Source organism: Silurus aristotelis, assembly GCF_946808225.1.
Source record: "Silurus aristotelis genome assembly, chromosome: 23".
Classification (NCBI taxonomy): Eukaryota; Metazoa; Chordata; class Actinopteri; order Siluriformes; family Siluridae; genus Silurus; species Silurus aristotelis.
The window spans coordinates 14,452,540-14,466,466 of NC_139596.1; the positions used below are offsets into that span (position 1 = coordinate 14,452,540).

The 13,927-nt window shown below is 37.2% G+C and overlaps 1 protein-coding gene across 3 annotated transcripts in view; it reads left to right on the plus strand.

The window, feature by feature from the left end:
* The window catches only part of rxrab (retinoid x receptor, alpha b), a 47,516-nt gene that overhangs the window by 27,247 nt on the left and 6,342 nt on the right, over positions 1 to 13,927 (plus strand). For all 3 annotated transcript variants that reach the window (XR_014531249.1, XR_014531250.1, XM_083527700.1), the window contains 5 exons: positions 3,987 to 4,137; positions 4,211 to 4,390; positions 7,624 to 7,793; positions 11,949 to 12,078; positions 13,413 to 13,545. Coding sequence is in view for 1 of the 3 variants with exons in the window: in XM_083527700.1 (XP_083383826.1) it covers positions 3,987 to 4,137; positions 4,211 to 4,390; positions 7,624 to 7,793; positions 11,949 to 12,078; positions 13,413 to 13,545 (764 nt within the window). In the remaining 2 variants the exon portion in view is untranslated. The remainder of the gene's footprint in view (positions 1 to 3,986; positions 4,138 to 4,210; positions 4,391 to 7,623; positions 7,794 to 11,948; positions 12,079 to 13,412; positions 13,546 to 13,927) is intronic.

Here is a 13,927-nt window from a genome sequence, read left to right on the forward strand (position 1 = left end):
CGCCCCTTAAAACCTGCTACTCAGCCATGTGGTGTATGTCAGAATGAAACATTTTAACACCCAGCCAGACCCACGTGTCACACATGCACACCGTACATACATCACCCGGATAGCGCTGACATATTAGGCTCCTGCAGCAGAGAAAATGAATTGAGCCAGAAAATTATTTACGCATTGTTTTAAAAGACTTTGTTTTGTTCTGTTTTTCATTCTGCTTCATTTGAGGACTGTGAGACTCCCATCGCTATTGATATACGACCGGACCTCCAGCACCTCTGCTATAAATCTCCGCTCATTACTCATCACAGAGCAGAATTTACAGATATATTTGGATCCCATTCTAATCCATATAGGGAGAAATGGTGACACAGCAGGTAGCATTACTTCCTCATAGGGTCCAGTCCTGAATTTTGTAAAGTTTTTACATTTTCTCCTTAATCCGTTTGGGTTTCTCCTGGGATTCTTTCCACCACCCAAAAGCATGCTGGTGAGGGGCTACTTGGTTTTCACTGTGCTTAGATGCCCAGATTTCCTGGCACACAGAAATAGATAGACAATAGATGAAACTGGCAATGCCTTTTTATCTTTTTAAAGTTGAAATGAAAGGCAGTGTGGATAAATATTTGTGAAACAATTCCTCATAACATTTTAAAAGCCACGATGTACAGAACATCAAACAAAGATAAAAGAAGAAAATGACCCATTTTATTAAACTGGAAAACTCTGCCCGTATGGACATGTATTTTGCATCCACCGCATGCATAAGCATCTCTTTTTTGGGAACGGTGTATCCAGGCTGAAATCTTTAAACCCTTCGCCTTTTATAAAGTTCACTGGTCTCATGTCAAGCGCAACAAACTCTACAATTTTGTCTGTGATTTCTCCTTTCCTCTTATTGGACAATGGCGTGAAATGGTATGAATTACCGCTGGTTTCAATGATAGGAACAAGTGCTAGAACTTTTCATATTCAGTCACTTTTACATCCGATATACAGTAGAGCACTACACAGATCATATCATCATAACATTATGATCACCTGCCTAATATTGTGTTGGTCCCCCTTTTTGCTGCCAAAACAGTCCTGCTTTATCGAGCATTAACAGCATTAACTTCTTCAGCAATTTGAGCTATAGAAACTCAATGAGCCTTGAGCATTGATCCCCTTGTGCATCAACGAGCCTCAACCACCCATGACCCTGTCACCGGTTCAGCACTGTTCCTTCCTTAGACCACTTTTAATAGATACTGACCACTGCAGACCAGGAACACTCCACAAGAGCTGGAGATGCTCTGACCCAGTCGTCTAGCCATCACAATTTGCCGATTTTTTCTGCTTCTAACACATCAACTTTGAGGACTGTTACATGTTCACTTGCTGCATAATGAATCCCACTCATTAACAGGCACCACGATGAAGAGATAATTATTGTTTTTCACTTCACCAAAGTGTTATGCCTGATCGGTGTATATACAGCAGCAAATACACCATTTATAAATCCAAATGCATTTACTTATTCCAATATTTTTTTATATTTAGGATTTCAAAGTGACAAACTATAATACGTTTTTTCCCCTCAAAGATTTATACCTTGGAGTAATGACATTATCTGTACCAAAAAAAAAAACTGAATGTGGTTAAATATGAAACCTATCACTATGCCCTCAAGACTGAAAATGCCAGCATTGTCATAAATAAACACTGTAATTGCATCATGCAATGTGATCTTTCTTTATTCTGGAAGTTTCTTATTGCAGCACACGCTTTTATCTGCATGACATTAAAAACATAATACTTTTACTTCCTACCACAGATGTTTGGCAGCATTCCTCACTATCTTTGTCCTGATGCACACATCTAGTCTCACATTTAAGAATAGCAAATAACTATAAAGTATAGTCCATGGCAGTGTTTTCTATAGAGCAGAGATCTCAGGTTTGAAATTGTGTAAAACAATAACCCGTTTAGTTATAAAAAAAAAAATAATAATAATCAAAAGCAAAAACTCTCTTCCTCAATCAGCAGCATAACTTTAATGTAAATGCTATAGATATACACATATACAATATATAATAATAGATATTATATACAATAGAATATATTGTTAATTTTCTTGTTTAAGTATATATAATTATACAATTTGATAATATTTCCATGTATGTTAAAGGTTACGTTCATTAACCATGTCACATATTTGGAGATGTTTTTTTCTCCCCAGGTTAGAGCACTTTAATATGTTTTGAAATTTTGAGTGCAAGTTATGAGGTTGTTTCTTGAACTTTTCCTTTAAAATCGTAAGATCGAGATTCTTTATTATCTCCTCTATCTGAATGTGGAGATTCTACTGGCACTGATTTACAGAACACCAAATGCAGATTGAGTTGCATGTTCACTCAAAATAGGCAGAGAAGATAAAGTGTGTGTGCGTGTGTGTGTGTGTGTGTGTTTGTGTGTGTGTGTGTGTGTCGGAGTATAAGCAGGACAGGGCAAAAGGAAAACAGCCACATGTGCAAAGAATAGATGAAAGCAGGGAAACAGGTAGGGTCATTTATGTGTGTGCATGCATGTGTGTGGTTTTGTAGGATCACATGTCTAAACTGGTGATAAAACTCTGAGGCATTGGCATCGGGGGCACATTTAGAGCTGTGTTACTGTGTACTGTTCTTTATTTATCTCTGCTCTGTGTACACACACACACACACACACACACACACACACACACACACACACACACACACACACGCACAGCACATGTACACACAGACCATGTAAACCATGCACACCCCATCATGGTAATGGTATTTCTTTATGGCAGTGGCATCTTGCTGCAGGATAAGAGTCCCTGCTATAGTTGCAAAAACTGTTCAGGAATGATTTGAGGAACATGACAAAAGGTTCAAGGGGTCGACTTGACCTCCAGGATTCCCAGATCTCAGTTTGATCGAGCATGTGTGGAATATGGACCAACAAGACCTTACCTCACATTTACAGGACTTACAGGTCTTAAACATCTAGTTGCTGGGATAAGGGGATAATTCATGGCTCTGTGTTTTTGTTAAGGGATTTTAACGCACTTGCTGGGTATATATTTATATATGCATGAGAGTTTATATATATATATAATGTGTGTGTGTGTGTGTGTGTGTGTGTGTGTGTGTGTGTGTGTGTGTGTGTGTGTGTGTGTGTGTGTATGAGAGGGAGAAAGAAATATGGATTGATATAGGGATGAGTATATGGATGGATGGATTTATAGAAGAATGTATGGTTGTCTTTATAGTTATATAGTCGAGTGATTAAAGGCCCTGGCATGGAGAAGCTGATGCTGGATCTATGATGATCACAAATTGTTCTGTATTGTTGAAAGATTTATGACCAAACTCTTGATGTCACCCATATGAGGATGGGTTCCCCTTTGAGTCTGGTTCCTCTCAAGGTTTCTTCCTCATAACATCTAAGGGAGTTTTTCCTTGCCACTGTCGCCACGGCTTGCTCATCAGGGACAAACGCACACCATTCACCTTCACTGTTGTTTTCTGTAAAGCTGCTTTGAGACAATGTCTGTTGTGAAAAGCGCTATACAAATAAACTTGACTTGACTTGACTTGACTTATATGTTGATGCAGCACTGTTGGTTTCGCTGTATTTTCACCCAGACAGTTTTATTAGGTTTTATTCTTTTTCTCTATATTGGATTCACATCTGAACTCACATCATTGTGAGAGCAAAGTTTGTGTGTGTTTACTTTTTTGGTATCTAAGGGAAAAACATTGTGGTTGTTAAAAGTTAAAATAATATGAGACCTTCTGTGTTATTTCCTTTACAACTTGTAAGGTTTCAAAAGAAAAAAATATACATACATATATACTATTGTTTATCGCAAAAATATCTTTTGAAATACCAGATAAATTCAATATATACGTCATTAAGGTTAGATTGTTTTGACCATTGTTTTTTTTCCATTACAATTTGTGCTCTCTGTGTATTAGCTCAGCTCCCCCATGACTTCAATCAGCAGCCCGGAAGACATCAAACCTCCTTTGGGCCTGAACGGAGTCATGAAGGTTCCAGCTCAGCCGACCGGCACTTCACTGTCTCTCACCAAACACATCTGTGCCATCTGCGGCGATCGATCTTCAGGTTAGACAGTTACATAAACATTACCAACCTTTTACTCCAGTCAGCATTAGTAATGGATGAGCTTCTCTTTCAGGTAAACACTACGGCGTGTACAGCTGCGAAGGCTGCAAAGGCTTCTTCAAGCGTACAGTGAGGAAAGACCTGACTTACACCTGCCGAGATAGCAAGGACTGTCTGATTGACAAGCGGCAGCGCAACCGCTGCCAGTACTGCCGCTACCAGAAGTGTCTGGCAATGGGAATGAAAAGAGAAGGTGCTCTTTAATTATTTCCTACATATTTTGTTTGGACAATTTAGGTTTTATTTCCTAAACCCCACATAAGAGTCTGCATGGAAAACAATACTTAAAAAATCTCAACATTTTAGACGAATTCGAGGTAACGACATCCACACTGGTTATTAAAATAACAATGTTAAAAACTGTGAATTTTGTGTATCGTTACACTCCTAATATATATATATATATATATATATATATATATATATATATATATATATATATATATATATATATATATATATATATTATTTATATAATATATTTTATATTTACGTGTATATATATTTTGGTACAGTTAGGGGGAAGAAATACAAAACATAAAATTGCTTGTCATTTTTTATTAACGCATTTTATTATTATTATTATTTGTTATCATCAACATTTGAACAGTTTACATTATTTAAACAGTTTTAAATAAAATGCCTGCTTGGTTAAATTATATATAAAATAATATTTTAGAATAATTAGATCAAATTAATGCAATAAACTTTTTTGTTATATTGATTAAATTGAGTAATCAATAAAATGTATTAAATCAAATTAAATAAATGGAATGTGTACATTTGTGTTTTGCATTTAATAGTTACTTGAGTGTAAAAAAAAAAAAAAAAAATTATATATATATATATATATATATATATATATATATATATATATATATATATATATATATATATATATATATATATATATATATTTTTTTTTTTTTTTTTTCCTTTTTTTTTTTTTTTTTTTTTTATACACTCAAGTTACGATGAGGCCATCAGAGCACAAGTCAGGGACTAGCTGTGTGTGTGTGTGTGTGTGTGTGTGTATATATAGTGTATGTGTATATATATATATATATATATGTATGTTCGTGTGAGTGTAGGTTTTCATGACATGGTATTTTCAAACTAGCTTAGTAACAGTAGTGTATGTTTGTCAGGTCTGTTCTTGGTTGTCTGCCATATCAGTCAAACTGCCTTTTCTCTCTGTGTGGATGTTGGTCATGTTTTCCTGACCTGGCTTCATGCTGGACACAGAGACCCGCTAATCTTGGGTGTCTGATAGATCATACATGCGAAAGAAGGCACAACGTGCATTTCTGAGTGTTTAGAGCTTGACCATCGTTTTGAAATGATGGGCTTGGCGTGTTTAACATGCACTTCCTTAGGGACACATTAAATCTTCTGCCTTTCTGAACGAACTGCTAAGACAATGGAGAAAATCTCTAAAGAATTTTCTTGTTGCGAATTATAATAGCATTGAGATCTTTAAAATAAGATTTGTCTTGATAGCATATCAACATATAAGTCTTGATCAAAAAAAAAAATATTCCATGTGTTTTTTGCCTGCAGGATATCCTTTCTGCTCAAATCTAATTTGAGCTGCCTGTCTAAACAAATCCTTTGTGTCTAAGTCGAGTTTCAGCTGCTTACCTCTGAGTGTCTGTGTTTTTGAGCGAATCTTGTGGTGATTCTACTTCTGCATCTGGTGCCACTTTACCTTCAAACCATTTTAGCCCACAATGGGTGGATGTTTATGTGGCTGCTGTAATTCACCTGAATACCAGCTATCTGGGAATGTAAGAAATCTAGGCACAGTGGTGTGTAAGATTGATTTGATGGCCATACTGTAGCGGTCACTCGTTTCAGTATTTAGTAGAAAAGACAGTTTCATTGGCCATTGCACAGCAGGTAAAACAGAGGCCTGTTCAATGTGAAGGACATGAGGTAATATTCAATTCAATTCAATTCATTTTTATTTGTATAGCGCTTTTAACAATTAACATTGTCTCAAAGCAGCTTTACACAGATAATGCGGTGATTAAAAATGAATATGTTCTTTATGAGTAAGTTTGTCCCTGATGAGCAAGCCGGTGGCGACTGGCGACTGTGGCAAGGAAAAACTCCCCGAGATGGCATAAGGAAGAAACCTTGAGAGGAACCAGACTCAAGAGGGAACCCATCCTCATCTGGGTTACACCGAATGTCCATTTGTGGCGGGTATACAATGTTGCGGGGTGCAGTGATGATGATCAAAAGCGAAGTGTATTTCTGAGTCAGTGTAGGAGACTGTTGACATCAACTACAGTCCAATCCAGGCAGGCCTGGATGAAGTGGGAAGATCCACGGGGGGGGAGAGGGGCAGGAACAGTGGTCACTGGAGCCTCAGGAGCATGTTTAACTCGACCGAGAGAGAGAGAGAGAGAGAGAGAGAGAGAGAGAGAGAGAGAGAGAGAGAGAGAAAGAGAGAGAGAGAGAGAGAGAGAGAGAGAGAAGAGGGTGACAGGAAGAGAAGGATATGGATTATTAAGTGTACCTATTGTTGCATGAGAGTTAAAGTCACTGTGCAGTTTTGACTCCGAATATGCCATATATAGGTTGGAGACACCAGGCAGAGATGGTTTGACTTCCTGGATTTGTATAATTTTGGCTGCACTGGCTTTCGCTTTCTGATGTCCTGCATTTTATTAAAAACCGACTGTGCCATTGCTGTGGAAATCTGTAGCCATGGAGCAAAGTGAAAGCAGCTGTACGTGTACTGTATGTAGGTGTGTTTGTTGGCTGTGTGTATTTCTCTGGGTCTCTTTGTGAGTGCTAATGTTATTATAAATACTTTACATGCACCACCCATAAGAATGATCAGTCGCCTTCTAAAAATTCTATTAAAAATATGAAACATTCTATAAAAACTATTTTCATTAAAACCACTTTTGGCATTTAAATCTCCAAAGATATGTGAGTTATCGGCAACACCGAGGAATATTGTCTTTGTTCAAAAGCTTTCTTTATCCTCCGCTCTCAGTCACGAAGAACCATGTCGTGTTTCTCTTGCACTCGAGAAAGACTATAATGGCGTTTAAATTTAAGTTTAAGTGGACTAAGATCCCTCTGCACGTATTTCTTCAACATTTTAGGAAGGGAAGCGATGCTTTTACTCTCTCCAAGGCAGCCTTAAGAACATATAAACATTAGGAAAGTCATGTGGGATTATATTGATCTTGGATGTTTAGCTCAGAATATCACTATATGATACCTATTTTGTGAAAATTCTTGAGGACACTATAGATTGTGAGTAAATCTGTAAATATTCCTCTAATCCATATTTACTGCATATAAATAAATTTCTTTTTCTTTGTGTGTGTGTGTGTGTGTGTGTGTGTGTGTGTGTGTGTGTGTGTGTGTGTGTGTGTGTGTGTGTGTGTGCGCACGCGCTTTCAGCTGTCCAGGAGGAGCGGCAGCGGGCGAAAGAAAAGAGTGAGGCTGAATTGGAGCTGGCAGGCTGTTCCAGTGAAGACATGCCAGTGGAGAAGGTTCTGGAAGCTGAGCTGGCAGTGGAGCCAAAAACCGAAACCTATGAGGAAGGCAGTGTTGGTGTGGCTCCCAGCTCTGTAAGACAGATCTCTTTCTCTGTCCCTTTCAAACACTCTCCATATCACACTGTCATGTTGGTCTGAAACATCAGACCAACTCTTCATTTAAACTTCATTCAGCTGGTTCATCTTGATTAGACCTGACTGAGATTCACAGAGGCAGAGGAAAATTACTGCAAAATGTCTCCCCAACCTACAGTTTGTAGATTTGCTATTTTAGTAATGATGGAAATGTATTTAGTGACAGGAAGGGGCTCCTTCAAAGGATTACATTTCGTGACCCATTACACCTTCCTATAGCACTACACAACAGTTTACTACACAACTTTAACAGCAGCTTTAATTCCCAGCTGTAAGATAAATATAAAATAGGTTTATATTTATGAGGTGGTATCAGAAAGTTTCAAGACTAATGGTGCTAACTGGTGCTATTCTGACCACATGCGTTACCACGTCTGCGATTTCGTCACAGCGAGATAGAACAGAGAGCAAATGTGAAATTCTGCATGAAGCTGGGCAAATCTGTACGTCTGACACACGGCAACGAGTCGTTCGAGGTGTTTTAAACAGCATGTGCGCTTCAACAGCAGAAGAACGTCACTGGAAGACGACCAGAGATCAGGAAAACCTTCGCTGAGCTCAAACCTTCGAAGATCATTGGAGAACAATTCACATGATCTCACCAGATTTGGCTCAAACGGACTTCACCCTCACAGAAGGTGCTTGACGCTTCGAAAAGAAGATTTCCAGGACACATTCCAGAAGTGGCAGGAAAGATGGAAGCTGTGCAAGGGGACTATTTTGAAGATGATAGTGTGTAAACATGGATAAATAAAGTACTTGTAAACAGAGATAGTCTTTCAACTTTTTGATACCACCTCATATTAATATTTAAATTCTGCCAATTCTATTGCTGCAGCTTCCAATGGGAGAACACTGCATAATCTGAGGGTAATAAAACAGTTTAGAAAACATGATATTTAATAAAAAAAATTAAGCAAATGTTTATCATTATGTTTATTTAGCATTTAAGGAAGACGTCTCGAGTGTCAGTGTCAGTAAGAGTCAGCAACTTTTTTTTTTTGCCATATGATTCTTCAGAACAGAGGAATTTTACAGTTTTCTCAGGAACAGTCGAAGCAGCATTGCTTTGTCATAGTAATTTCGGTCAAAAGAAAAGAAAGGATGCTGAGTCTATGCATATTATAACCCATAACATTTAAATATTATTTATAAGGATTTTTACAAATGCAGTCTTTTTTACTTTGCAATGAAAAATACAGTAATTCCCGCTTTACAGCGGTCCGAATCTCGCACCACGGTTCATCGCGGAATTGCATTTGCCACATAACTAATTTGTTTGGTTGATTTTCCCGGCTTTTCTTGGATAGCACATAGACCAAAAAAACCTATAGGGAATAAAAATATTATAATAAAAATATAATAATATTAATAAACATATAATTATTCATTATAAAATGAAGAAAAATTTTTATACAGTACAGGACTGTATACATAAAATAGTATTTTTTTTTTTTTACATTTAGATTAGATTTTTTTTTTCTATTTTAGATTACATTTACACACCTGTCTAAAATCAACATCACTAATTCTGCATCCAGCTTCATCTCCTTGACTGTGGTTTAACTGAATTTTTATGTGCTTAAAGGTTTTTTATTTTTTATTTTTTTCAAAGCAGAGAGTTGTTTTTTTGCTCACAGGACAATGATCTGGCTGAACTGATTTCAGGCTGAGGTGAGACATGTGTGAAGGAGCATTGGGGAATTTCTGTAAAATGATTGACACAAGGCACATACAAGTACAAACAAGGCTTCCATACCAGAAGGAAGATTTTTTTAAATAATTTCTATGAAAAAACAAAAACAAAATTTTCACATTATATAGAATATAGATCCCGTTGGAGCGATGCTACCAGCTGTGGTTATACTGATTGTGCCCTACTGATTGGAAGGTTGGAAGGTCATGAGTTCAAATCCCAAGGCCTTAAGGCAACGGCTTATTTTTATAAATGTGATAAATTTGTGGGTGTGAGTGAAAATGCCGTAAATGATCACAGATTACAGAAGTCTAACTTCAAAAATGCAGGTCCTGCTCTCCAATTATGATCTGTCAGTGCATTGCTTGTTCAAACCTGCAGAGTGAAGTTACATGCTGTTCCCAGAGACTGATAGTAGAGAGCCAGCTCAAAGAAAATTACCTTGTTGAAAGGCAAAAGCTTCTCACTAATGATTGCTGCAGCTCTCCGTTAAGCCGTATCCGAAATATTCTTTTGACGGTGTTTCTTTTGTATTATGCATGAGCTTGAAATCGAACTGGCAGCTCAGACTGTCAGTTACTGCGAACTAATTTCACAGGTTTGTAGAGCAGCTCAGTAACATGATGTTTTAAATGTATATTTGCTCATCTAACTTAGAAATGATTAAGCAGATCATTTAGTGGTTTCCCAACCATAGCATTTTTTTTTTTAATCTGAACATTTTGCGATTCGAAGAACATTTTTCTTTTGTTTTGTTTCAGAAATGAAAACCATCACAGTGTCTATTTACCGCAACCACTAAGGTGCTACGTATGTGCAGCCATTTTGCAGATAAATCAGTTGTTTTTGTAGTTCTCCCCCTCATCAATCCACAGTGTTTAAACAGCTCTGTTTCACATTTACCAAACTCAAGACTGCTTGTTTCGAATAAAACCTGACTGATGAATCCTACTTCTTGTAATTTCTTACTGAAATTTGTTTGACGTGGCTGATATTATGCAATATTGCGTGATATTACAAATGTCTCACAATCAGGTCATTTAGAGCAGTGGTCCCCACCCCCGGGCCGCGGACCGGCCCCAGTTCGTGGGTCAATTGGTACCGGGCCACACAAAAACAATACACAACTTACATTATTTCCGTTTTATTTATTATCTGATTCTGAACGATGTTTTATTTTGGAAAATTACCAGATTCTCTCCGCCACATCTGTCTATGACTCACTCTTGATGCATGTCAAGATGCTTCCCTACATTACCGCTAAATTGAAACCTACAAGCGACAAAATGAACCAACACAGTGGATTCACGTTTATTATTATATTTAGAAAATACCAGTTTTTACGTCGGTCGTATCATTTTATTTTGGTATATTTATCCACCACATCTTAAAGGCCAGTCCGTGAAAATATTGTCCGATATTAATCCGGTCCGTGGCGCAAAAAAGGTTGGGGACCGCTGATTTAGAGGAAATGAGGAAAAAAGCGAAGAAAGAAAAGGAGGAAAATGACCCAGAGTGATAGTCAAACCTTTTCCATGTTTTTTTTCTCAGACTGGCCGCCTTTGTCACTTCACCCGATTGTGCAAATGTTGGTTTTTCTCTCTCCTGCAATTATGATATCTCTGTATTCCCCCTATAAATATACCCACCCCTTCCCTCCTCACCCTCACCATCCAGACTCCCATGCACTTTTGTTGAAGTGTGTTAGTTGCAGAGGTCGTTTTGAGGGTAAATGAAGCTTAGCATTGTGCAAATCTACACAATACCCTAACCCTATATCAAATTCGAGATGCCTCATAAATACCTTAGGTTTCTAAGACTTATTACCTGACCAGAAAAAATGCTATGACCCAAAGTATGCTGCATATTTAAAGTGAGTAGTGTCTGCAAGTTTGTCTTGTACTTTTGGCTACATTGGACTTCAAATCAAAAGCAAATAGAAACATTTCAGGGCTGAATAAATACATTGGGAGAAAGCCTCAAGTAACTGTGATAGACAATTCATTTGAAATAATAATGAAGTAAACCTCAGTTTTAACTTTCAGAAGTAAAAGCAGTCCCTTGAGGATTCCTTTTGAGGGGTATTATGGGTAGGGATTAAATGAAATCCTTTACACATTGAATTTCTCCCTGACTGTTTAGTATTCCTCCGACTCTATGCTTCACTGACAGGTTTTTTTCTTCTTCTTTCAGACACTTTCTATCATATTGTCATTTTCTCACAGAGTTACCCTTAAGTGATACAAACATTCAGCATTCATCTTAGATCAAAGTTCCTGTGAAACACTATATAGTTCAAAAGAAGTTTGTTATGCATGTTTTCAACTCATTCCTTTAGCAGCATATCTATTAACATTAAGCTCTTGGTTTTTTTGTCTCCGTCGTCTTCTCTGCAGCCCAACGACCCTGTTACAAACATTTGCCAAGCCGCTGATAAGCAGCTCTTCACATTAGTGGAATGGGCGAAGAGGATACCACACTTTTCTGACCTGCCTCTAGATGACCAGGTCATTCTTTTAAGAGCAGGTACTAATCCATTCACACAAAAATCAGCTGATTTCAAGATTATTTTTGACGAGGGAATTTTTACTTGTTACTATTTACTTGTACAGTAAATAGCTTCAGAAAAGAGCTTGAGAATTTCCCCCACTGTGGGACGAATAAAGGTATATCTTCACTGCAGAAAAACTACAATATTGGCTACAATATTTTAAAATCAAATTGCAACAAAACTGACATTACTAAATCTTGATTATTATTACATTTCTAGACATTATTGACCAATTCAATATGCTCAATAATGCTTAGAAATATATAAGTATACTAAAGATTAGCAAATATATATCTTGAATTTGGTTTAATCATTTTATATTTGGTTTATAAGAATCTTATAATGGAAAATATTCGATAGGTTTGACTATATTCAAGATATTTTCACTCTTGTGGTGTGTTTACGACATGCCTGTCTTGAGCACTGAGGTATTTGGAAACGATACTGGCCATATACATTTTACTATATACATACGCACATTTTTTGTTTGTTACAAGATCCTAAAAAATTCTATCGACCCTGTCCTGATTAATATGCAGTTCTCCTTCTATTAACTGTTATATAGATTTAATGGATTTCCTCCCATATGGATGTTTACTGGATATTCAGCAGGCACAAGATTATCAGCAGGACAAAGATATAGTATCTATCTGTGCAATCCATATGGGAGGAAACGGCCTACTGAATTATGACTATTTCTTGAGGGGTTTTTTGAGTTATCTACAAGACATAGTGACTCGTAACATCGTGACGTAGCTTCCTGTGTTTGCCACGAGTTCCATATTTGTATTTTGTTCGGCGTTTTCATACTTTAAACTTTAAATTAGCATTTTTTTCCCCCCTTAAATAATCCTGAACAATAGTTTTATGTCTTCCTGACTTGTGCCTGTAGCTTATACAGTTGATGAAAATGTGTATGTACATTTATTTGATATATTTTTAAAAAATCCAATATTTTGATTATGTATGTAATTCATGATAAAACCATATTTAATGTTTGACGCTTGTCGATGGAGCAAATGTGTGTATTTTTACCTCATGTGTCGGACAGACCTTGGACCATTGTTGCATGCTACAGTATGTGTGCATGCTAAAGCTCTGACCTCGTTGCAGCGTATTTACACTCGATCTATCTTTGTCACTTTCCAAACCAACAATGCGGTCGGCAGTTTTTATTGACTTTCTCGAGAAAAAAACGTGGTAACCTCTGAACTGGCCACCAGTATGTATGTTTTTTCTTTCTGTTTTTTCGCGTTCCTGTTTAGAGACTTCACTGAAGGCTGCCTGTTTTTCTATTTATCTCTCACAGGGTGGAACGAGCTCCTCATCGCTTCTTTCTCGCATCGCTCAATAAGTGTGAAAGATGGCATATTGTTAGCAACAGGCCTCCACGTCCATAGAGACAGTGCACATAGTGCTGGAGTAGGTGCCATTTTTGATAGGTGAGTGTCTGCTGCACTGCTTAACACATCTTTGCAGGAGAAACTTGTGTGTCGAATCAGTTCAATGAAAGCTTATGGGCATTTCCTGAGCTTCCCAGGCTTTCGGGAATCACTCAAATATATTCGAAAACTAGCTTTCTAGAAAATCAAGACACACCGATACACTTTGGTGCATCTCATTATATTCCATACACACTTTAGCAGCCCAGATTACAAAACACACACACACACACACACACACACACAAATGGATTCTGAATATAAAACAAAATACAGATTTTTAACATGCAGTTGTTTAATGTGTTGCCACTTTTGTAAGCGTGTTTGACACAAGATTTACAAAGGAACTGGACATATACATATACATTAAAGTGACATATTG